Consider the following 25436-nt stretch of genomic DNA (forward strand, 5'->3'; position numbering starts at 1 on the left):
CTGACCCGAGGGTATAAGACAGGAGAGTGAAGAATTAACATATGAGACTAAGTGACCCCAAGCTGCAGCGAAGGTCTAACAAAGTCAACGAACCCCAAAACGAAACACAAGGTTGAAGACAAAGAAATCTTTTTCTACACGAGCTACGGACGAGTAGCTGTGTCTAAGCGGGTGAATTCAAGCCGAACCACCTAGCCTCCACTCTCCATTGAATCGTGGTATCTACACCGTTCGAGCCCTAAGCTGTGAGCTCTGAGCTACAGAGCTGTCTGTCCTCAGAAGACCCCTTTCAGATCAAGGGCGAGGAATCAGACCACTAAGCCAAGAAGGACACTGACATCGTGAGTACAACCAGAGAGTTGCGCCGGAGAAGTGCGTCATTGAGAAGCCTAAACGACCCACGCGGAGCTTCCCACCTGAGACCTCCAACACGTAATTACATCATTATATTCTGACCCATAAGAGCGGCAGTTCGGGGCAAGGCTAGGTTTAAATAAGCATGGCTGACAAATGAACCCAAATGTATATTTCTCTCGTGTACTTTCTTTGTTTCTCTCTCTTAAATCCCCATTTTGGGTAACACGCGCCATAGTGTGTTGGCCCGTTATACTAAGTCCTAATCAATAGCCTAGACTGTGTTTTGTGTATGTGTATTTTTATCATCATTTTAGCTTGCTAGTAAATAAATAATCAACTAAGATTGGTGTGGTAAACTCATTGGTGTAGCCCGGGTTCGTGCAGATTCCCGGATTATGCGACGTTCAGACATGAGACAAGAGGTTGATTAATTTAGCGACTGTTGTAAAATCGATATTCTGATATCCTTTGAGTTAATTTGGGAAATAGAAACGCAGTCAAAATAATTTTCCCATGGTGCCCCAGGTTAATGAGTTAATAATTGCTTGATTCATTGCTTAATTAATTTAATCACGCAATTATAAACCGTTAATCATTCGATGAGCAACAGTCGTCACATTAACTAATACAACGTCACGACAGTAGTGACAAGGAGAGGAAGCTACATTAGAGTAGTGACAAGGAGAGGAGAGAGCTACATCAGAGTAGTGAGAAGGAGAGGAGAGAGCTACATTAGAGTAGTGACAAGGAGAGGAGAGAGCTACATTAGAGTAGTGACAAGGAGAGGAGAGGAAGCTACATTAGAGTAGTGACAAGGAGAGGAAGCTACATTAGAGTAGTGACAAGGAGAGGAGAGAGCTACATCAGAGTAGTGAGAAGGAGAGGAGAGGAAGCTACATTAGAGTAGTGAGAAGGAGAGGAAGCTACATCAGAGTAGTGAGAAGGAGAGGAGAGGAAGCTACATTAGAGTAGTGAGAGGGAGAGGAGAGGAAGCTACATTAGAGTAGTGAGAAGGAGAGGAGAGGAAGCTACATTAGAGTAGTGAGAAGGAGAGGAAGCTACATTAGAGTAGTGAGAGGGAGAGGAAGCTACATCAGAGTAGTGAGAAGGTGAGGAGAGAGCTACATCAGAGTAGTGACAAGGAGAGGAGAGAGCTACATTAGAGTAGTGAGAAGGAGAGGAGAGGAAGCTAGATTAGAGTAGTGACAAGGAGAGGAAGCTACATTAGAGTAGTGAGAAGGAGAGGAGAGAGCTACATTAGAGTAGTGAGAAGGAGAGGAGAGAGCTACTTCAGAGTAGTGAGAAGGAGAGGAAGCTACATTAGGTTAGTGCAGTGGTTTTTATAGTCCCGTACCCCTTCAACCTCCAACCTCTAGTACCAGGGTCAGCGCACTCTCAAATGTTGTTTAAGCCATCACTGTAAGCCTGCCACACACACTATACAATATATTTATTAAACATAAGAATGAGTGTTTTTGTTTAAACCCGGCTCGTGGGAAGTAACTTTGCTCTTTATATAGCTATCTTACATATTAAACCTTATTTGTTCATCAAAAATAGTGAATAACTCACCATAGGTTAATGAGAATGGTGTGCTTGAAAGGATGCACATAACCCTGCAATGTTGGGTTGTATTAGAGAGAGTCTCAGTCTTAAATCATTTCCCACACACAGTCTGTGCCTGTATTTAGTCTTCATGCTAGTGAGGGCCGAGAATCAACTCTCACATTGGTACGTTTTTGCAAAGGGTGTCTTAACAGCGCAATTTGCCAAGGCAGGATACTCTGAGCACAGCCCATTCCAGAAATCTGTCAGTGGCTTCTGATTAAATTACATTTTCACAGAACTGCTTGTTGCAATTTCGATGAGGCTCTCTTGTTCAGATATCGGTAAGTGGACTGGAGGCAGGGATAACGAATCCAGTTGTTTGTGTCATCCGTTTCGGGAAAGTACCTGTGTAATTGCGCACCCAACTCACTCAGGTGCTTCGCTATATCACATTTGACATTGTCCGTAAGCTTGAGTTCATTTGCACACTAAAATCATACAGTGATGGAAAGACCTGTGTGTTGTCCTTGTTAACCTGTTGGGGATAGGGGGCAGTATTTGCACGGCTGGATAAAAAACGTACCCGATTTAATCTGGTTACTACTCCTGCCCAGTAACTAGAATATGCATATAATTATTGACTTTGGATAGAAAACACCCTAAAGTTTCTAAAACTGTTTGAATGGTGTCTGTGAGTATAACAGAACTCCTATGGCAGGCCAAAACCTGAGAAGATTTCAAGCAGGAAGTGGCCTGTCTGAGAAGTAGTGTTTCATCTTGGCTCTTTTTATTGAAGACTCAGGATCTGTGCAATAACGTGACACTTCCTACGTCTTCCATAGGGTCTCAGAGCCCGGGAAAACGTTGAACGATATCAAGGCAGGCTCTGGCTGAAACACTTTATCGCTTTTGGCAAGTGGCCACTCAGAGTACTATGGGCTTAGGCGCGTGCCCGCTTCGACCGAATGGTTTCTTTTCCTTTGTCTGTTTATCTAAACGCAGATTCCCGGTCGGAATATTATCGCTTTTTTATGAGAAAAATTGCATAAAAATAGATTTTAAACAGCGGTTGACATGCTTCGAAGTACGGTAATGGAATATTTAGAATTCTTTTGTCACGAATTGCGCCATGCTCGTCACCCTTATTTAGCCTTTAGGATAGTGTCTAGAACGCACAAACAAAACGCCGCTGTTTGGATATAACGATGGATTATTTTGGACCAAACCAACATTTGTTATTGAAGTAGAAGTCCTGGGAGTGCATTCTGACGAAGACAACAAAGGTAAGAACATTTTTCTTATAGTAAATCTGACTTTGATGAGTGCTAAACCTGCTGGGTGTCTAAATAGCTAGCCCTGTGATGCCGGGCTATCTACTGAGAATATTGCAAAATGTGCTTTCACCGAAAAGCTATTTTAAAATCGGACATATCGAGTGCATAGAGGAGTTCTGTATCTATAATTCTTAAAATAATTGTTATGCTTTTTGTGAACCTTTATCGTGAGTAATTTAGTAAATTCACCGGCAGTGTTCGGTGGGAATGCTAGTCACATGCTAGTCACATGCTAATGTAAAAAGCTGGTTTTTGATATAAATATGAACTTGATTGAACAAAACATGCATGTATTGTATAACATAATGTCCTAGGGTTGTCATCTGATGAAGATCATCAAAGGTTAGTGCTACATTTAGCTGTGGTTTGGGTTTATGTGACATTATATGCTAGCTTGAAAAATGGGTGTCTGATTATTTCTGGCTTGGTACTCTGCTGACATAATCTAAAGTTTTGCTTTCGTTGTAAAGCCTTTTTGAAATCGGACAGTGTGGTTAGATTAAGGAGAGTCTTGTCTTTAAAATGGTGTAAAATAGTCATATTTTTGAAAAATTGAAGTAATAGCATATCTAAGGATTTGAATAACGCGCCACAGGATTCAACTGGCTGTTGAGTAGGTGCGACGCAAGCGTCCCACCTAGCCCATAGAGGTTAATGCAGACAGAGAAAAGCTCCAACTTCTTAATCATAGCCTCAATTTTGTCCCACCAATTTAATATAGTTGCGGAGAGTCCCTGTAATCCTAGATTCAGATATTCATTAAAATTATGGTGAGTAATGAAAACTTTAAGCTCGTCTATCAATTTAAAAAAAAAAACGGGTCAATACTTTGCCCCTTGATAACCAGCGCACTTCTGTATGCTGTAAAAGCATTACATGGTCGCTGCTCATATCATTGCATAGTGCAGAAAATACACGAGAGTTCAGGGGCCTTGCTTTAACAAAGTTAATCATTTTCACTGTAGTGTCCAAAACGTCTTTCAAGCTGTCAGGCATTCCCTTGGCAGCAAGAGCCTCTCGGTGGATGCTGCAGTGTACCAGGAGCAACTGTGGCGTCAGGAGCAACTGCTTGAACGAGCGTTACCACTCCACTATGTCTCCCTGTCATGGCTTTTGCGCCATCAGTACAGATACCAACATGAGCAGAAGCTATGTTTGGCTACATACGGACCATTAGTGGAATTCCCGCAAGAGAGTAACGGTTAATGTGATTGGATGTTAATTATTTGACTAGGCTACCTGTATTTGACATTGTGTTGTTATTTCGCTGAACACTAGATGGTTTAATGTTATTTTTGGCAGTGAAACGAGGCAACTCAGGCGAAGAAAAAAAACTCACCCAAATGTATAGCCCCGTTGGAAAATATAAATGGAAGGTTTGAAAATGTAAAGAAAATAAAATGTAAAAAATAAATAAAATAAATCCAATTTTTATTTGGCGTACCCCTGACGGCATTCCGCGTATCCCCCAGTTTGAAAATACATGGGTTAGTGAGAAGGAGAGGAGAGAAGAGGAAGCTACATTAGGTTAGTGAGAAGCAGCCCAAGTGCCTGTACTCCTCTGTGGACGTTCTCGCCGTTTGTGAGAATAAGCAGATGTACTGAGGTCCATGTAAACCTTGTCTTTAAAAGCTGCACTCAGTCTGCCTACCCTCCTCCTCTCTCCATGTTTCCCTCCTATCTTTTCTCCCTCCTTCCGTCCCAAGCTCCAACACCCCAGACCCACATTGTGTAAAAATGAACCCCTTCTCCCCTCTTCCAAGCTTTGGGGCTCTTTGGTCAAGCTCTCCTCTCACCCTCTCCTCTCTCCTGTGCCCTAACCTCCCTCTTATCCTCCTCTCGCAGGTCCTTCACCCCCTCCCAGAGGGAAATGAAAGGGGGATGATAGGAGGGCAGGGGCTCTCTGTGATGCTTCATTCTCCCCACCTTCACAAAGACCTTGTCCTCTCACATGAATAAGCAGCTCCCCCAACTCTCCAAATAACTTCCAAGTGTGTGTTGACCTCTGGCTGCATCTTGTAATCTTTGATCTTGCATCTGAAGGAACAGCTAAAATCAGGGCATTTGAAGAGATTGTATGTACTGAATGTGGTCAACGTGTGAATACCCATCCACAGATAGATGCAATTGGTCAATGAATAGCCACCCTGCAGGTGGAGCATTGCTGGTCGTGAGTGCTCTGGCAATTCCCAGCGCTAATGGTTAGAGGGGAGGGGGGTGTAAGGTGAACAGCCACCCTGCAGGTAGAGGACCAGCACGGTTGGAGGGGAGAGGGGGTGTAAGATGAACAGCCACCCTGCAGGTAGAGGACCAGCATGGTTGGAGGGGAGGGGGGGTGTAAGATGAACAGCCACCCTGCAGGTAGAGGACCAGCATGGTTGGTGGGGTTGGGGGTGTAAGATGAACAGCCACCCTGCAGGTAGAGGACCAGCATGGTTGGAGGGGGGGGTGTAAGCTGAACAGCCACCCTGCAGGTAGAGGACCAGCACGGTTGGAGGGGAGGGGGGGTGTAAGATGAACAGCCACCCTGCAGGTAGAGGACCAGCATGGTTGGTGGGGTTGGGGGTGTAAGATGAACAGCCACCCTACAGGTAGAGGACCAGCATGGTTGGAGGGGAGGGGGGGTGTAAGATGAACAGCCACCCTACAGGTAGAGGACCAGCATGGTTGGAGGGGAGGGGGGGTGTAAGGTGAACAGCCACCCTGCAGGTAGAGGACCAGCATGGTTGGAGGGGAGGGGGGGTGTAAGGTGAACAGCCACCCTGCAGGTAGAGGACCAGCATGGTTGGAGGGGAGGGGGGTGTAAGATGAACAGCCACCCTGCAGGTAGAGGACCAGCATGGTTGGAGGGGAGGGGGGGTGTAAGATGAACAGCCACCCTGCAGGTAGAGGACCAGCATGATTGGTGGGGTTGGGGGTGTAAGATGAACAGCCACCCTGCAGGTAGAGGACCAGCATGGTTGGAGGGGAGGGGGGGGTGTAAGATGAACAGCCACCCTGTAGGTAGAGGACCAGCATGGTTGGTGGGGTTGGGGGTGTAAGATGAACGGCCACCCTGCAGGTAGAGGACCAGCATGGTTGGTGGGGTTGGGGGTGTAAGATGAACAGCCACCCTGCAGGTAGAGGACCAGCATGATTGGTGGGGTTGGGGGTGTAAGATGAACAGCCACCCTGCAGGTAGAGGACCAGCATGGTTGGTGGGGTTGGGGGTGTAAGATGAACAGCCACCCTGCAGGTAGAGGACCAGCATGATTGGTGGGGTTGGGGGTGTAAGATGAACAGCCACCCTGCAGGTAGAGGACCAGCATGGTTGGAGGGGAGGGGGGGGTGTAAGATGAACAGCCACCCTGTAGGTAGAGGACCAGCATGGTTGGTGGGGTTGGGGGTGTAAGATGAACAGCCACCCTGCAGGTAGAGGACCAGCATGGTTGGTGGGGTTGGGGGTGTAAGATGAACAGCCACCCTGCAGGTAGAGGACCAGCATGGTTGGAGGGGAGGGGGGGTGTAAGATGAACAGCCACCCTGCAGGTAGAGGACCAGCACGGTTGGAGGGGAGGGGGGTGTAAGGTGAACAGCCACCCTGCAGGTAGAGGACCAGCATGGTTGGAGGGGAGGGGGGTGTAAGATGAACAGCCATCCTGCAGGTAGAGGACCAGCACGGTTGGAGGGGAGGGGGGGTGTAAGATGAACAGCCACCCTGCAGGTAGAGGATCAGCATGGTTGGTGGGGAGGGGGGGTGTAAGGTGAACAGCCACCCTGCAGGTAGTGGACCAGCATGGTTGGTGGGGAGGGGGGTGTAAGGTGAACAGCCAGCCTGCAGGTAGAGGACCAGCATGGTTGGAGGGGAGGGGGGGTGTAAGATGAACAGCCACCCTGCAGGTAGAGGACCAGCATGGTTGGTGGGGGTGGGGGTGTAAGATGAACAGCCACCCTGCAGGTAGAGGACCAGCATGGTTGGTGGGGTTGGGGGTGTAAGATGAACAGCCACCCTGCAGGTAGAGGACCAGCATGGTTGGTGGGGTTGGGGGTGTAAGATGAACAGCCACCCTGCAGGTAGAGGACCAGCATGGTTGGAGGGGAGGGGGGGTGTAAGGTGAACAGCCACCCTGCAGGTAGAGGACCAGCATGGTTGGAGGGGAGGGGGGGTGTAAGATTAACAGCCACCCTGCAGGTAGAGGACCAGCATGGTTGGAGGGGAGGGGGGGTGTAAGATGAACAGCCACCCTGCAGGTAGAGGACCAGCATGATTGGTGGGGTTGGGGGTGTAAGATGAACAGCCACCCTGCAGGTAGAGGACCAGCATGGTTGGTGGGGTTGGGGGTGTAAGATGAACAGCCACCCTGCAGGTAGAGGATCAGCATGGTTGGTGGGGTTGGGGGTGTAAGATTTGTATTTGTATTTATTATGGATCTCCATTAGCTGCTGTCAATGTAGTAGCTACTCTTCCTGGGTTCCAGCAAAATTAAGGCAGTTATAAAAATAAACATTACAATACATTCACACTGTGTGCCCTCTGGCCGCTACTCCAGCCCTACCACATATCTACAATACAAAATCCATGTGTACGTGTGTATAGTGCGAATGTTATTGTGTTTGTGTATGTGTCAGGTGGGTGTAGCTGGTGCATGAAGTCAGGCGCAGGAGAGCAGAATGAGTGAGCAACATACTTTACTCAAAACAAAGGCACAAGGTAAACAAATACACTTGACCAAAAACCAACGGTAATATTTACGCACGGGTGAACACAGCACCCATGGAAAAACCAGCCATCATGAACCGAACTGAACATAGAAACAATGACGCACAACAAACATGAGGGAAACAGAGGGTTAAATACATGAACATGGAATTGGAAATGAAAACCAGGTGTGTAGAAAATAAAGACAAAACCAATGGAAAATGAAAGATGGATCAGCGATGGCTAGAAGACCGGTGACGTCGACCGCCAAATGCCGCCCGTACAAGGAGAGGGACCGACCTCAGCGGAAGTCGTGACAGTATGCATGTGTCTGTGCCGATGTTTGTGTTGCTTCACAGTCCTCGCTGTTTCATAAGGTGTTTTTTAAATCTAATTTTACTGCTTGCATCAGTTACTTGATGTGGAATAGAGTTCCATGTAGTCATGGCTTTATGTAGTAATGTGCGCCTCCCAAAGTCTATTCTGGACTTGGGGACTGTGAAGAGACCTCTTGTGGCATTTCTTGTGGGTTATGCATGGGTGTCCGAGCTGTGCGCCAATAGTTCAAACAGACAGCTCAGTTTATTCAACATGTCAATACCTCTCACAAATACAAGTAGTGATGAAGTCAATCTCTCCTCCACTTTGAGCTAGGAGAGATTGACATGCATATTCTTAATGTTAGCTCTATGTTTATATCCAAGGGCCAGCCGTGTTTCCCTGTTCTGAGCTAATTGCAATTTACCTAAGTCCCTTTTTGTGGGTACCTGACCACACGACTGAACAGTAGTCCAGGTGTGACAAAACTAGGTTTGTAGGACCTGCCTTGCTGTTAAGGTAGAGTAGCGCTTTATTATGGACAGACTTCTCCCCATCTTAGCTTCTGTTGTATCAATATGCTTTGACCATGACAGTTTACAATCCAGGGTTACTACAAGCAGTTTAGTCACCTCAACTTGCTCAATGTCCACATTATTCATTACAAGATTTAGTTGAGGTTTAGGGTTTTTTGAATGATTTGTCCCAAATACAATGCTTTTAGTTTTAGAAATACCTTGGAATAACTTATTCCCTGCCACCCACTCTGAAACTAACTGCAGCTCTTTGTTAAGTGTTGCAGTCATTTCAGTCTCTGTAGTAGCTGATGTGTATAGTGTTGAGTCATCCGCATACATAGACACAGTGGCATGTCTTTAGTAAAGATTGAAAAAAGTAAGGGGCCTAGACAGCTGCCCTGGGGTATTCCTGATTCTACCTGGATTGTGTTGGAAGTAACTCTTTATCCACAAAAGCGGTGTAAAGCCATAACACGTGTTTTTCCAGCAGAAGACTATGATTGATAATATCAAAAGCCGAATGGAAGTCTAACAAAACAGCCCCTACAATCTTTTTATTAACAATTTCTGTCAGCCAATCATCAGTCATTTGTGTAAGTGCTGTGCTTGTCGAATGTCCTTCCCTATAAGCATGCTGGAAGTCTGTTGTCAATTTGTTTACTGTAAAATAGCATTGTGTCTGGTCAAACACCATTTTTTCCAAAAGTTCACTAAGGGTTGGTAACAGGCCGATTGGTCGGCTATTTGAGCCAGTAAAGGGGGCTTTGCTATTCTTAGGTCGCGGAATTACTTTAGCTTTTTTCCAGGCCTGAGGGCACACACTTTCTAGTAGGCTTAAATTTAAAATATGGCAAATAAGAGTGGCAATATCGTCTGCTATTATCCTCAGTCATTTTCAATCCAAGTTGTCAGACCCCAGTGGCTTGTCATTGTTGATAGACAACAATCATTATTCACCTATTCCACACTCAATTTACAGAATTCAAAATTACAATAATTGTCTTTCATAATTTGGTCAGAAATACTGGATATACTAGTGAGCGGCAGGTAGCCTATTGGTTAGAACATTGGACTAGTAACCGAATGGTTGCAAGATCGAATCCCTGAGGTAAAAATCTATAGTTCTGCCCCTGAACAAGGTAGTTAACCCACTGTTCCTAGGTCGTCATTGAAAATAAGAATTTGTTCTTAACTTTTTCAGGCTAGGGGGCAGTATTCGGAAGTTTAGATGAATGAAGTGCCCAAAGTAAACTGCCTGTTACTCAGGCCCAGAAGCTAGGATATGCATATAATTGGTAGTATTGGATAGCAAACCCTCTAAAGTTTCCAAAACTGTTAGAATAATGTCTGTGAGTATAACAGAACTGATATGACATGTGGAAACCTGAGGACAATCCATCCAGAAAAAATAATTCAGCTCACCCTTGATTACTATGGTTGTCAATAGGAATATAAAAGGAAGACCTCCCAGATTGCAGTTCCTAGGGCTTCCACTAGATGTCAACAGTCTTTAGAAAGAGTTTCAGGCTTGTCTTTTGAAAAATAAGCTAGAATTTGTAGTTTTAGTAAGTGGCTTCCATTTTGGCTGTAGTGTTTGTTGCGCGTTCCGGTGAGTGCACGTACTTCGTTATTTATCTCCGGTAATGGTCTCTGGTATTCTCCGTCTTCAATTTTATAGTTTATTTACATATTAGGGTACCTGAGGATTAATTAGGAATGTTGTTTGATATGTTTGGAAGAAGTTTATTGGTAACTTACAGGATTCATTTGTATGCATTTTGAACGAGGGAACTGAGTCTGATGCCAGGGGGCCAATGATCGACTTTTTTGGGATATAAAGAAGGACTTTCTCGAACAAAAATACCATTTGTTATGTAGCTGGGACCCTTGTGATTGCAACAAGATGAAGATCTTCAAAGATAAGTGATTTATATATAATAATAAATAAAAAATACTTGGATGTGTAGTGTCAGCGTGTGTTGCTGGCATGTCATGCCTAAGTTTTCTAATCTTGCCAATGAAATGCAGTTGGCAATATCAGTCAGTTTTGTGATGAAAAGATTAACCCCAAATGTATATTTCCTACCACTGCATTTCTGCGAGTGTCATACTTTTTTTCAGACCACCATCAAGCCCCCTGCCTCCCCCCCACCCCCACGATGGCACGATGTGTCCTGGGACCACACTGGTGACAGGAAGTAGGATCCCTTCTGGCTTGAGATGGCTCAAAAGTCAATGAAACAAACAACATCAACAACACTAAGACACCATCTTGCTGTCCAAGAGGACCACTCATCACTAATGTGTCTGACTCCTGTAACCATGTGTGGAAACCAATCTCATTCTGTTCACAGAGACATATTCCCATCCAGCCATGATTACCGAAAATATAATTGATTTGTAGGACTTATGAAAACCTAGCTCAGGAGACAAATGTGCTGTCCTTCACCAGAGTACACACACTGCTCATCCATGTCCCTACCTGTTTGTGTGGTCCTCTGAGGATGTGGGCCCTGGCCCCCTCACACGCTGTCCTCATGGCCTCCAGAGAGGGAGTCCCCAGCAGGTCCGTGATCAGATCCAGCTATAACACAGAACACACACAGAAGAACATCATGCAGCATATGTTACTGTACTTCAGACACGCATGCACGAACAAACACACAAACCAACACACGCGCACACACACACTCACACACACACTATGGCACATATGCAGTAAAGGCGAGGGAGTTGAGAGAGGCAGGCCAAGTTAAGGACTCCAGGGAGCTATACTGTGTATTGAGTTATTGCTCCAGAATGCAATTTTGCAGTCCATTGTGAACATGCAGTGTCTGTGAACAAGTCATTTTAGACATGAGCTATTTGTGTCGATATCAGAAGTGAAAGGGAGTAGTGTGTACTGAGACATAAGACTGCATTCCTCCCTCCTCAGCTAACTCAACATGTCATCTCTGAAAGGGAGGTAAACGAGGCAGGACCAGAGCACAAGGTCTGGAGAGACATGGACATTAAGGGGTCAAGGAAGCTCTGTCCTGTTTTCAAATACAGACTTTATCTCTGAAAGCTCAAACCAAGCTGAAAAAACACACCTCAGTGAAGTCTACTGACTAACAAACACAACCAAGGATAGCCAATAACTTTTTTTCTTATAAAGTAAGCCCAGAAATGCTCTGCACTGAATACTAGATCAGCAAGTATCCCATGTCAGATCAACATGTCCCCAGTGTTTACAGTATTGGTTACCTGCTGGATGGGACTTTGTGCCTGGAACAGGATGCGTCGGCCCAGTAGCTCGGCAAAGATGCATCCCACAGACCAGATGTCGATGGCGTTGGAGTAATGGTGGCTGCCCATGAGGATTTCTGGCGCACGGTAATACTGGGTCACCACCTCCTGAGTCATGTGACGAGACTCGTCCAGCTCCTCCAACCGCGCCAGCCCAAAGTCACAGATCTGAAGAGGGATGAAGGGGGAGAACATGTTCACATTAATACAGCCATCAATACCAATACACAAATAGACTAGTCCTACCAACCCAACCCAAGGTTTAGATGCATGCAGCTTCTTACAAGATACACCATTTATTATTTGGTAGCTTACTGTGTCTGGTCAGTGTCAATTGTTAAATAACTGAATGAGAACATTGTCTGATTCTTCTAAAGACACAAAAGAATGGAATATTTGGATCGTTCATAAATGGACTAACGAGCTGCTCTGAAATTCTTTGTTGACTCATATCTCACTTCCTCCAAGCTCTTATAAATATATATATATATATAAATAAAAACTGAATGTGTATTTGACCCCTTCTGCTATGAAGCCCCTAAATAAGATCTGGTGCAACAAATTACCTTCAGAAGTCACATAATTAGTTAAATAAAGTCCCCCTGTGTGCAATCTAAGTGTCACATGATCTCATTATTTATACACCTGTTCTGAAAGGCCCCAGAGTCTGCAACACCACTAAGCAAGGGGCACCACCAAGCAAGCGGCACCATGAAGACCAAAGAGCTCTCCAAACAGGTCAGGGACAAAGTTGTGGAGAAGTACAGATCAGGGTTGGGTTATAAATATATATCAGAGACTTTGAACATCCCACGGAGCACCATTAAATCCATTATTAAAAATGTGTAAGAATATGACACCACAACAAACCTGCCAAGAGAGGGCCGCCCACCAAAACTCAAGGACCAGGTGAGGAGGGCATTAATCAGAGAGGCAACAAAGAGACCAAAGATAACCCTGAAGGAGCTGCAAAGCTCCACAGCGGAGATTGGAGTATCTGTCCATAGGACCACTTTAAAATGTACACTCCATAGAGCTGGGCTTTACGGAAGAGTGGCCTGAAAAAAGCCATTGCTTAAAGAAAAAAATAAGTGTGTTCGCCAAAAGGCATGTGGGAGATTCTCCAAACATATGGATGAAGGGGTACTCTGGTCAGATAAGACTAAAATGTAAATTTTTGGCCATCAAGGAAAACGCTATGTCTGGCGCAAACCCAACACCTTTTATCACCCCAAGAGCACCATTTCATCGGCAGGGACTGGGAAACTGGTCAGAATTGAAGAAATGACGGATGGTGCTAAATACAGGGAAATTCTTGAGGGAAACCTGTTTCAGTCTTCCAGAGATTTGAGACTGGGACGGAGGTTCACCTTCCAGCAGGACAATGACCCTAAGCATACTGCTAAAGCAACACTTGAGTGGTTTAAGGGGAAACATTTAAATGTCTTGGAATGGCCTAGTCAAAGCCTAGACCTCAATCCAAAAGAGAATCTGTGGAATGACTTAACCTGTTAGGGCTAGGGGGCAGTATTGACACGGCTGGATAAAAAAACATACCCGATTTAATCTGGTTACCACTCCTACCCAGTAACTAGAATATGCATATACTTATTACATTTGGATAGAAAACACCCTAAATTTTCTAAAACTGTTTGAATGGTGTCTGTGAGTATAACAGAACTCATTTGGCAGGCAAAACCCTGAGACATTTTCTGACAGGAAGTGGATACCTGATGTGTTGTATTACCTTTAAACCTATCCCATTGAAAAACACAGGGGCTGAGGAATATTTTGGCACTTCCTATTGCTTCCACTAGATGTCACCAGCCTTTACAAAGTGTCTTGAGTCTTCTGGAGGGAGATCTGACCGAACAAGAGCCATGGAACGATGATGGCCCATTAGACACCTGGCGCGAGTTCATGTTGGGTACCCTCGTTCCAATACGTTATAAAAGAGTATGCATTCGTCCACCTTGAATATTATTCATGTTCTGGTTAAAAAAGGCCCTAATGATTTATGCTATACAACGTTTGACATGTTTGAACGAACGGAAATATATTTTTTCCCCTCGTTCATGACGAGAAGTCCGGCTGGCTTAGATCATGTGCTAACAAGACGGAGATTTTTGGACATAAATGATGAGCTTTTTTGAACAAAACTACATTCGTTATGGACCTGTGATACCTGGAAGTGACATCTGATGAAGAGAATCAAAGGTAATGGATTATTTACATAGTATTTTCGATTTTAGATCTCCCCAACATGACGTCTAGTCTGTATCGCAACGCGTATTTTTCTGGGCGCAGTGCTCAGATTATTGCAAAGTGTGATTTCCCAGTAAGGTTATTTTTAAATCTGGCAAGTTGATTGCGTTCAAGAGATGTAAATCTATAATTCTTTACCAATGTTTTCTAATTTTAATTATTTAATTTGTGACGCTGACTTGACTGCCGGTTATTGGAGGGAAACGATTTCCTCAACATCAATGCCATAGTAAAACGCTGTTTTTGGATATAAATATGAACTTGATAGAACTAAAAATGCATGCATTGTCTAACATAATGTCCTAGGAGTGTCATCTGATGGAGATTGTAAAAGGTTAGTGCATCATTTTAGCTGGTTCTATGGTTTTGGTGACCCTGTCTTTGAATTGACAAAACATTACACACAACTCTTGTAAATGTACTGTCCTAACATACTCTAAATTTATGCTTTCGCCGTAAAACCTTTTTGAAATCGTAAAACGTGGTTAGATTAAGGAGATGTTTATCTTTCAAAGGGTGTAAAATAGTTGTATGTTTGAAAAATTAGAATTTTGACATTTATTCGGATTCAAATTTGCCGCTCTTGAAATGCACCTGCTGTTGATGGAGTGCACCACGGGTGGCACGCTAGCGTCCCACCTAGCCCATAGAGGTTAAGGATTGCTGTACACCAGCAGAACCCATCCAACTTGATGGAGCTGGAGCAGTTTTGCCTTGAAGAATGGGCAAAACTCCCAGTGGCTAGATGTGCCAAGAGACTTGCAGCTGTAATTGCTGCAAAAGGTGGCTCTACAAAGTATTGACTTTGGGGGTGTGGGTGAATAGTTATGCACGCTCAAGTTTTCTGTTTTTTTGTGTTATTTCTTGTTTGTTTAAAAAAATAGATATATTTTGCATCTTCAAAGTCATAGGCATATTGCGTAAATCAAATGATACAAACCCCCCAAAATCTATTATAATTCTAGGTAGTAAGGCAACAAAATAGGAAAAATGTCAAGGGGGTGAATACTTTCGCAAGCCACTGTATATCAGAAAAGCGTCACTAATTACATTTTCCAATGAAAACACTCAATGAAGTTAATCATCAACCTCTTCTACGATGTCACTACAGGGACACACTTCCACCTCGGTCTCTTATGACAGCTACGTGCTAAATAACAGCTGTTTTTTTCCCATTTCTTGTTTTTGCTATTTTAGCTAAATATAAATTCTGGACAGAATGACAGGAAGTGAAAGATTGGGGGAGCCACATTAGTGTCGCACCGCTACGGGCCTTGTCACATTACTCCAGACGATTACTGCTTGTACACAACTGAATGAAACTGCTTGAGTAGCTGATGCTGCTGAGGGAGGAGATTTTTGGAAGGGGATGTTCATCATCATCATTATGTTCATCATCAGAAATGAAGCGAGGAGTGCCTCGCTCTAAAATAATGGCATACACAGTGATATCATGGGCAGATAGCACACAATGACAGGCAGGCAGGGAGCATCACAGAGGCTGGTAGGGATGGGTTCCACTGAAAATAGCACAGAATGTGTGGGGAGGGCTTCCCGTTTGGGAAATGAGAATTAGGAGCTAAATAAGTAAATGTCTGCTAGAGACAATCTGTTCTCCAGAGTCAGCCAGAGAACACACTGAATCACTCTGTTCTCTCCCCTCCCCTCTCCCTTTCTCTCTCTCTTCCCTTTCCCCCACCCGTGGACTAACACCCCTCCAGTGTCTGTGGGGGGAGGAGGGGGAGCTAAGGGTAGCATAAACCCAGGCAGGGCCTCCTTTACCAAGCCCCAGGATGAAGATTTATGTCAGGAGCCCAGCATCATGTACTGTAGAAATCCCACTGGGGCATCAGACCCCCGGTAACACAGGCTACAGAGACTCACCACGCCAGACTGCTACTGAGGGCAGGAGTCAGGAGTGTGAGTGTGTATTTCAGATACTGTACTTCCACAGAGCATAATCCAACCCCAACTTGACCTCGTAAATATAACACTGTCCATCTCAGTTGAGTAATACATGTCATCATCACAGGAGGATGGAGATGTTAGATAGTAGAGGACAGTAGACCAACCTTAAGCACACAGTTGCTGTTGACCAGGAGGTTGCCAGGTTTGATGTCTCGATGTAGGATGCCAGCTGAGTGCAGGTACTTCAGTCCTGCAGAAAAAAACACATGCCAGGAAGGATTCAGTTGAACGGTTTTCAAACAGTTTCTCATGCGAAGGTTGCACCCCGATTTATATCAATGACGATTGAAACTGATATTTGTGAGAAAATCCTGTTTTAATGTTTGTAATGTGATCTGGGAGTGTGTGAGCGTGTTGGGGGGGGGTCTTACCTCGGAGGATCTGATAGAGAAACACTTTGACGTGGTCTGAGCTGAGGGGCTGAGGTGACACGATGATCTTATGGAGGTCACTCTGCATCAGTTCTGTCACCACATAGCTGGACGAGGAGTGGTCAAGGAAAACAACACCACAAAGACTACACAAATATTCTGCAGAGAAGAGCTAGTTAGTGGAGAGGGGGGGTGGGAGGGTAAATGGAAGTAAGTGGGAATGGGCAGAGGAAAGACTAATCTACAGTGTATGTTCTGTTACATTCTAACATACATAAAATGCTGCCACCTTAAATGGATGTTACTGACAGAGGTTCTTCCAATTCCTCTGCAAGGAGCAGCAGTACGGACTCGAGCCGTTGTCACAAAGGGCTCCTGCTGTGAGTTTTAATAGACCTCCACGGTGCCTCTATTTATTTCCTTCTTTCTTTCTTGCTCTCTTTCTGCCTCTCTCACACTCTCCTGGGGATGACACTCAGGCAGACTCATTTTGCTCTCCCTCCTCCGTCATCCAGGCAGTGCAGATACATAATACATGTGGCACACCTGAACCACAGGGCATAGAAACACCTCTCTGATAGAAACAACCTAATCCTGCCATCTAGCACTGTCAGCAGGCAGGCCAACTCCCAGAGCACACAGGCATCCCAGCCCAGCCCACTTGTGTGTGTGAGAGAGAGAGAGATACATTGACAGAGAGAGCGAGAGAGATTTCTGCAAAAATATCCTCAGTGTACAACGTAAAACACCAAATATTGCATGCAGAGCAGAATTAGGCCGAAACCTGCTAATTATCAACATCCAGAAAAGAGCTGTTAAATTCTACAACCACCTAAAAGGAAGCGATTCCCAAACCTTCCATAACAAAGCCATCACCTACAGAGAGATTAACCTGGAGAAGAGTCCCTTAAGCAAGCTGTTCCTGGGGCTCTGTTCACAAACACAAACAGACCCCACAGAGCCCCAGGACCCAACCAAATCATGAGAAAACAAAAAGATAATTACTTGACACATTGGAAAGAATTAACAAAAAAACGGAGCAAACTAGAATGCTATTTGGCTCTAAACAGAGTACACAGTGGCAGAATACCTGACCACTGTGACTGACCCAAACTTAAGGAAAGCTTTGACTATGTACAGACTCAGTGAGCATAGCCTTGCTTTGAGAAAGGCCACCGTAGGCAGACCTGGCTCTCAAGAGAAGACAGGCTGTGTGCACACTGCCCACAAAATGAGTTGGAAACTCAGCTGCACTTCCAAACCTCCTGACAAATGTATGACCATATTAAAGACACATATTTCCCTCAGATTACACAGATCCACAAAGCGTTTGAAAACAAACCTGATTTTGATAAACTCCCATATCTATTGGGTGAAATACCACAGTGTGCCATCACAGCGGCAAGATTTGTGACCTGTTGCCACAAGAAAAGGAAAACCAGTGAAGAACAAACACTATTGTATATAAAACCCATATTAATGTTTATTTATTTTCCCTTTTGTACTTTAACCATTTGCACATCAATACAACACTGTATATAGACATAATGACATTCGGAAGGTCTTTAATCTTATGGAACTTCTGTGAGTGTAATGTTTACTGTAATGTTTACTGAAAAAAACAGAGCAATAGAGAAAGAGAGAGCTAGACAGAGAGTAAAACAGAGAGAGAGAAAGAGAGAGAAAGAGAGAGAGCGATAGAGATAGAGAGATAGACAAAGAGACAGAGAGAGAGAGAGCTAGACCGAGAGAGACAGAGAGAGAGAGACAGAGAGAGAGAGAGAGAGAGAGAGAGAGAGAGCTAGACCGAGAGAGACAGAGACAGAGAGAGAGAGAGAGAGCTAGACAGAGACAGAGAGAGACAGAGCGATAGAGAGAGGGAGATAGACAAAGAGACAGAGTGACAGAGAGAGAGAGAGACAGAGCTAGACAGAGACAGAGACAGAGAGAGAGCAAGACAGAGAGAGAGACAGAGCGATAGAGAGAGAAAAAGAGAGCTAGACAGAGAGAGATAGAGAGACAAACAGAGCGAGAGACAGAGAGGGAGCAATAGAGAGAGAGAGAGGAAAATAGTTATTGGAGCTGAGCGTGCAACATTGCCTCATCAACCCTCCGCAGCTCAGCCAGGGACCTCTGACAAAAGTGCACGCAAAAACGCACTCACGCACGCAAGCACGCACGCACACCTACACACACACACAAACACCACCACCAATAAAGATGGAATGAAGCAACTTGAGGCCTGAACCCAGAAAAGGAAAAGAAAAGGCAGTGCACACCACACCAGTAGAGGAAGGTTGAGGCCACACCACACCAGTGGAGGAAGGTTGAGGCCACACCACACCAGTGGAGGAAGGTTGAGGCCACACCACACCACACCAGTGGAGGAAGGTTGAGGCCACACCACACCACACCAGTGGAGGAAGGTTGAAGCCACACCACACCACACCAGTAGAGGAAGGTTGAGGCCACACCACACCAGTAGAGGAAGATTGAGGCCACACCACACCACACCAGTAGAGGAAGGTTGAGGCCACACCACACCACACCAGTGGAGGAAGGTTGAGGCCACACCACACCACACCAGTGGAGGAAGGTTGAGGCGACACCACACCACCCCAGTAGAGGAAGGTTGAGGCCACACCACACCACACCACACCAGTAGAGGAAGGTTGAGGCCACACCACACCAGTGGAGGAAGGTTGAGGCCACACCACACCAGTAGAGGAAGGTTGAGGCCACACCACACCAGTAGAGGAAGGTTGAGGCCACACCACACCACACCAGTGGAGGAAGGTTGAGGCGACACCACACCACCCCAGTAGAGGAAGGTTGAGGCCACACCACACCACACCACACCACTAGGGGAAGGTTGAGGCCACACCACACCACACCAGTGGAGGAAGGTTGAGGCCACACCACACCACACCAGTAGAGGAAGGTTGAGGCCACACCACACCAGTAGAGGAAGGTTGAGGCCACACCACACCACACCAGTAGAGGAAGGTTGAGGCCACACCAAACCACACCAGTAGAGGAAGGTTGAGGCCACACCACACCAGTGGAGGAAGGTTGAGGCCACACCACACCACACCAGTAGAGGAAGGTTGAGGCCACACCACACCAGTAGAGGAAGGTTGAGGCCACACCACACCACACCAGTAGAGGAAGGTTGAGGCCACACCACACCACACCAGTGGAGGAAGGTTGAGGCCACACCACACCACACCAGTAGAGGAAGGTTGAGGCCACACCAAACCACACCAGTAGAGGAAGGTTGAGGCCACACCACACCAGTGGAGGAAGGTTGAGGCCACACCACACCAGTAGAGGAAGGTTGAGGCCACACCACACCAGTAGCGGAAGGTTGAGGCCACACCACACCACACAGGTAGAGGAAGGTTGAGGCCACACCACACCAGTGGAGGAAGGTTGAGGCCACACCACACCAGTAGAGGAAGGTTGAGGCCACACCACACCAGTAGAGGAAGGTTGAGGCCACACCACACCAGTAGAGGAAGGTTGAGGCCACACCACACCACACCAGTGGAGGAAGGTTGAGGCAAGACCACACCAGTAGAGGAAGGTTGAGGCCACACCACACCACACCAGTAGAGGAAGGTTGAGGCCACACCACACCACACCAGTAGAGGAAGGTTAAGGCCACACCACACCAGTGGAGGAAGGTTGAGGCCACACCACACCACACAGTAGAGGAAGGTTGAGGCCACACTCACCACACCAGTAGAGGAAGGTTTAGACCACACCACACCACACCAGTAGAGGAAGGTTGAGGCCACACCACACCAGTGGAGGAAGGTTGAGGTCACACCACACCAATGGAGGAAGGTTGAGGTCACACCACACCAATGGAGGAAGGTTGAGGCCACACTACACCACACCAGTGTAGGAAGGTTTAGGCCACACCACACCACACGTGGAGGAAGGTTGAGGCCACACAACACCAGTGGAGGAAGGTTGAGGCCACACCACACCAGTGGAGGAAGGTTGAGGCCACACCACACCACCCAGTGGGGGAAGGCTGAGGCCACTCACACCGCACCAGTGTAGGAAGGTTGAGGCCACACCACACCACGTGTAGGAAGGTTGAGGCCACACCACACCACACCAGTAGAGGAAGGTTGAGGCCACACCACACCACACCAGTAGAGGAAGGTTGAGGCCACACCAACCCACCAGTGGAGGAAGGTTGAGGCCACACCACACCAGTAGAGGAAGGTTGAGGCCACACCACACCAGTAGAGGAAGGTTGAGGCCACACCACACCACACAGGTAGAGGAAGGTTGAGGCCACACCACACCACACCAGTAGAGGAAGGTTGAGGCCACACACACCACACCAGTGGAGGAAGGTTGAGGCCACACCACACCACACCAGTAGAGGAAGGTTGAGGCCACACCACACCACACCAGTAGAGGAAGGTTGAGGCCACACCACACCAGTAGAGGAAGGTTGAGACCACACCACACCACACCAGTAGAGGAAGGTTGAGGCCACACCACACCAGTGGAGGAAGGTTGAGGCCACACCACACCAAGTAGAGGAAGGTTGAGGCCACACCACACCACGTAGAGGAAGGTTAAGGCCACACCACACCAGTAGAGGAAGGTTGAGACCACACCACACCACACCAGTAGAGGAAGGTTGAGGCCACACCACACCAGTAGAGGAAGGTTGAGACCACACCACACCACACCAGTAGAGGAAGGTTGAGGCCACACCACACCAGTGGAGGAAGGTTGAGGTCACACCACACCAATGGAGGAAGGTTGAGGTCACACCACACCAATGGAGGAAGGTTGAGTCCACACTACACCACACCAGTGGAGGAAGGTTTAGGCCACACCACACCACACCAGTAGAGGAAGGTTGAGGCCACACAACACCAGTGGAGGAAGGTTGAGGCAAAACCACACCAGTGGAGGAAGGTTGAAGCCACACCACACCAGTGGGGGAAGGCTGAGGCCACCCCGCACCAGTGTAGGAAGGTTGAGGCCACACCACACCAGTGTAGGAAGGTTGAGGCCACACTACACCACACCAGTGGAGGAAGGTTGAGGCCACACTACACCAGTGGAGGAAGGTTGAGGCCACACTACACCAGTTGAGGAAGGTTGAGGCCACACTACACCAGTGGAGGAAGGTTGAGGCCACACCAGTGTAGGAAGGTTGAGTCCACACTACACCACACCAGTGGAGGAAGGTTGAGGCCACACCACACCAGTAGAGGAAGGTTGAGGCCACACCACACCACACCAGTAGATGAAGGTTGAGGCCACACCACACCAGTAGATGAAGGTTGAGGCCACACCACACCACACCAGTAGATGAAGGTTAAGGCCACACCACACCAGTAGAGGAAGGTTAAGGCCACACCACACCACACCAGTAGAGGAAGGTTGAGGCCACACCACACCAGTAGAGGAAGGTTGAGGCCACACCACACCACACCAGAAGAGGAAGGTTGAGGCCACACCACACCACACCAGTAGAGGAAGGTTGAAGCCACACCACACCACACCAGTAGAGGAAGGTTGAAGCCACACCACACCAGTAGAGGAAGGTTTAGGCCACACCACACCAGTAGATGAAGGTTAAGGCCACACCACACCAGTAGAAGAAGGTTTAGGCCACACCACACCAGTAGAGGAAGGTTGAGGCCACACCACACCACACCAGAAGAAGAAGGTTTAGGCCACACCACACCAGTAGAAGAAGGTTGAGGCCACACCACACCACACCAGAAGAAGAAGGTTTAGGCCACACCACACCAGTGAAAGAAGGCTGAGACCACACCACACCAGTGGAGGAAGGTTGAGGCCACACCACACCAGTGGAGGAAGGTTGAGGCCACACCACACCAGTGGAGGAAGGTTGAGGCCACACCACACCACACCAGTAGAAGAAGGTTTAGGCCACACCACACCAGTGAAAGAAGGTTGAGACCACACCACACCAGTGGAGGAAGGTTGAGGCCACACCACACCAGTGGAGGAAGGTTGAGGCCACACCACACCAGTGGAGGAAGGTTGAGGCCACACCACACTAGTGGAGGAAGGTTGAGGCCACACACACACAAGCCTGAAACACACTCACACACAGCCGCAGCCAGCTGGAGGGGGCTGTGGACACTGGATGCCTTGTGCTCCGTTGGGTCCTTGCCTCCCTGCAAATAATCCCCTATGTCAGCTGCTCAACAACTCCCCCTCGTTAACAGGCAATAGCGAAAGCGTGTCTTCCTGGGAACCGATATAATGAACAAGACATTACAGACAAAATTACTTCACAATTTACATACATTCAAAAAAATTAACATAGACATTACAGATGTACACACACATAGTAGATATACAGTTGAAGTCGGAAGTTTACATACACCTTAGCTAAATACATGTAAACTCAGTTTTTCACAATTCCTGACATTTAATCCGAGTAAAAATTCCCTGTCTTAGGTCGGTTAGGATCACCACTTTATTTTAAGAATGTGAAATGTCAGAATACTAGTAGAGAAAATGATTTATTTCAGCTTTTATTTCTTTCATCACATTCCCAGTGGGTCAGAAGTTTACATACACTCAATTAGTATTTGGTAGCAATGCCTTTAAATTGTATAACTTTGGTCAAACGTTTTGGGTAGCGTTCCACAAGCTTCCCACAATAAGTTGGGTGAATTTTGGCCCATTCCTCCTGACAGAGCTAGTGTAACTGAGTCAGGTTTGTAGGTCTCCTTGCTCGCACATGCTTTTTCAGTTCTGCCCACAAATGTTATATAGGATTGAGGTCAGGCTTTGTGATGGCCACTCCAATACCTTGACTTTGTTGCCCTTAAGCCATTTTGCCACAACTTTGAAAGTATGCTTGGGGTCATTGTCCATTTGGAAGACCCATTTGCGACCAAGCTTTAACTTCCTGACTGATGTCTTGAGATTTTGCTTCAATAAATCCACATAATTTTCCTCCTCATGATGCAATCTATTTTGTGAAGTGCACCAGTCCCTCCTGCAGCAAAGCACCCTCACAACATGATGCTGCCACCCCCGTACTTCAAGGTTGAGATGGTGATCTTCAGCTTGCAAGCCTCCCCCTTTTTCCTCCAAACATAACGATGGTCATTATGGCCAAACAGTTCTATTTTTGTTTCATCAGACGAGAGAACATTTCTCCAAAAAGTACGATCTTTGTCCCCATGTGCAGTTGCAAACCATAGTCTTGCTTTTTTTTATGGCGGGTTTGGAGCAGTGGCTTCTTCCTTGCTGAGCGGGCTTTTAGCTTATGTTGATATAGGACACGTTTTACTGTGGATATAGATACTTTTGTACCCGTTTCCCCGTTTCCTTGATTTGCACTTTTCGCACCAAAGTACATTCATCTCTAGGAGACAGAACGTGTATCCTTCCTGAATGGTATAACGGCTGCGTGGTCCCATTGTGTTTATACCTGCGTACTATTGTTTGTATAGATGAACGTGGTACCTTCAGGCATTTGGAAATTGCTCCCATGTCACAGGATCCAACGAAAGTGGCGCCCCTCCTCGGTCGGGCGGCGCTCGGCGGTCGTCGTCGCCGGCCTATTAGCTACCACCGATCGTTGTTTCTGTGTCGTTTAGTTTTGTCTGTCTGTTCCGCACCTGTTTTGTGTATGTCATTAGTGGGGACTTATTTAATGTGTGTTTTCAGTTGGGATTTTGTGTGGGATTGTTTATTGTCCACGTTGTGTTATCGACAGTTTTTTTTGTAGAGGGATTTACCGGGCTGCGCTCCTTGCCTTAGGAATTATATTTTGTGCTGTACGGGGGCAGTTAACAAATACGTGAACTTCGTATAGCGCCCTGTGCTTTTCGGCGTGTGTGTGAGTAAGGATTATTAAAAGACACTCACCTCCAGCACCTCTGTCTCCTGCACTTGATTCCACCTATCAGCCAGTCCAAGTCCGACGTGACATCCCAAGGACGAACCAGACTTGTGGAGGTCTACAATTTTTTTTTCTGAGGTCTTGGCTGATTTCTTTTGATTTTCCCATGATGTCAAGCAAAGAGGCAACTGAGTTTGAAGGTAGGCCTTAAAATACATCCACAGGTACACCTCCAATTGACTCAAATGATGTCAATTAGCCTATCAGAAGCTTCTAAAGCCATGACATCATTTTCGGGAATTTTCCAAGCTGTTTAAAAGGCACAGTCAACTTAGTGTATGTATACTTCTGACCCACTGGAATTGTGATACAGTAAATTATAAGTGAAATAATCTGTCTGCAAACAATTGTTGGAAAAATGACTTGTGTCATGCAGAAAGTAGATGCCCTAAACGACTTGCCAAAACTATCGTTTTTTAACAAGAAATTTGTGGAGTGGTTGAAAAACTAGTTTTAATGACTCCAACATAAGTGTATGTAAACTTCCGACTTCAACTGTATGTGCCTTCACCCTTCACCCCTCGCTCCCTCTGTATTTTACCACTTGCCTCACACACTCCCTCCCTCTCTCGATCACAAGGCTCTCACTTAAACACTCCTTCCTTTAACAGTAACACCTCTTCCTAACATTCCCTCCCTCGCTCTATCACAAGGCCTCTCCCTTGCCTCACACACTCCCACTCTCTCTCTATCACAAGGCCTCTCCATTGCCTCACACACTCCCTCTCTATCACAAGGCCTCTCCCTTGCATACTTCTACCCTATCCCCACTCTGCTAGCATCTCTGACACATGGAGAAGAGAAGTGCCAACCTGCCACACCACAGTGGAGAACATGAGGCCCAGGGGCCAAGGATCC

At 46.4% G+C, this 25436-nt stretch overlaps 1 protein-coding gene across 1 annotated transcript in view; it reads right to left on the bottom strand.

The window, feature by feature from the left end:
• Positions 1 to 25436, bottom strand: part of LOC106581270 (serine/threonine-protein kinase NLK) — a 166412-nt gene that overhangs the window by 22227 nt on the left and 118749 nt on the right. The window contains exons 4-7 of the mRNA XM_014163226.2: positions 16646 to 16752; positions 16379 to 16464; positions 12000 to 12209; positions 11236 to 11337 (exon numbers count right to left, since the gene is read on the bottom strand). Of these exons, the coding sequence (XP_014018701.1) occupies positions 11236 to 11337; positions 12000 to 12209; positions 16379 to 16464; positions 16646 to 16752 (505 nt within the window). The remainder of the gene's footprint in view (positions 1 to 11235; positions 11338 to 11999; positions 12210 to 16378; positions 16465 to 16645; positions 16753 to 25436) is intronic.

The sequence above is a fragment of the Salmo salar genome, chromosome ssa20, assembly GCF_905237065.1.
Source record: "Salmo salar chromosome ssa20, Ssal_v3.1, whole genome shotgun sequence".
Taxonomy (NCBI): domain Eukaryota; kingdom Metazoa; phylum Chordata; class Actinopteri; order Salmoniformes; family Salmonidae; genus Salmo; species Salmo salar.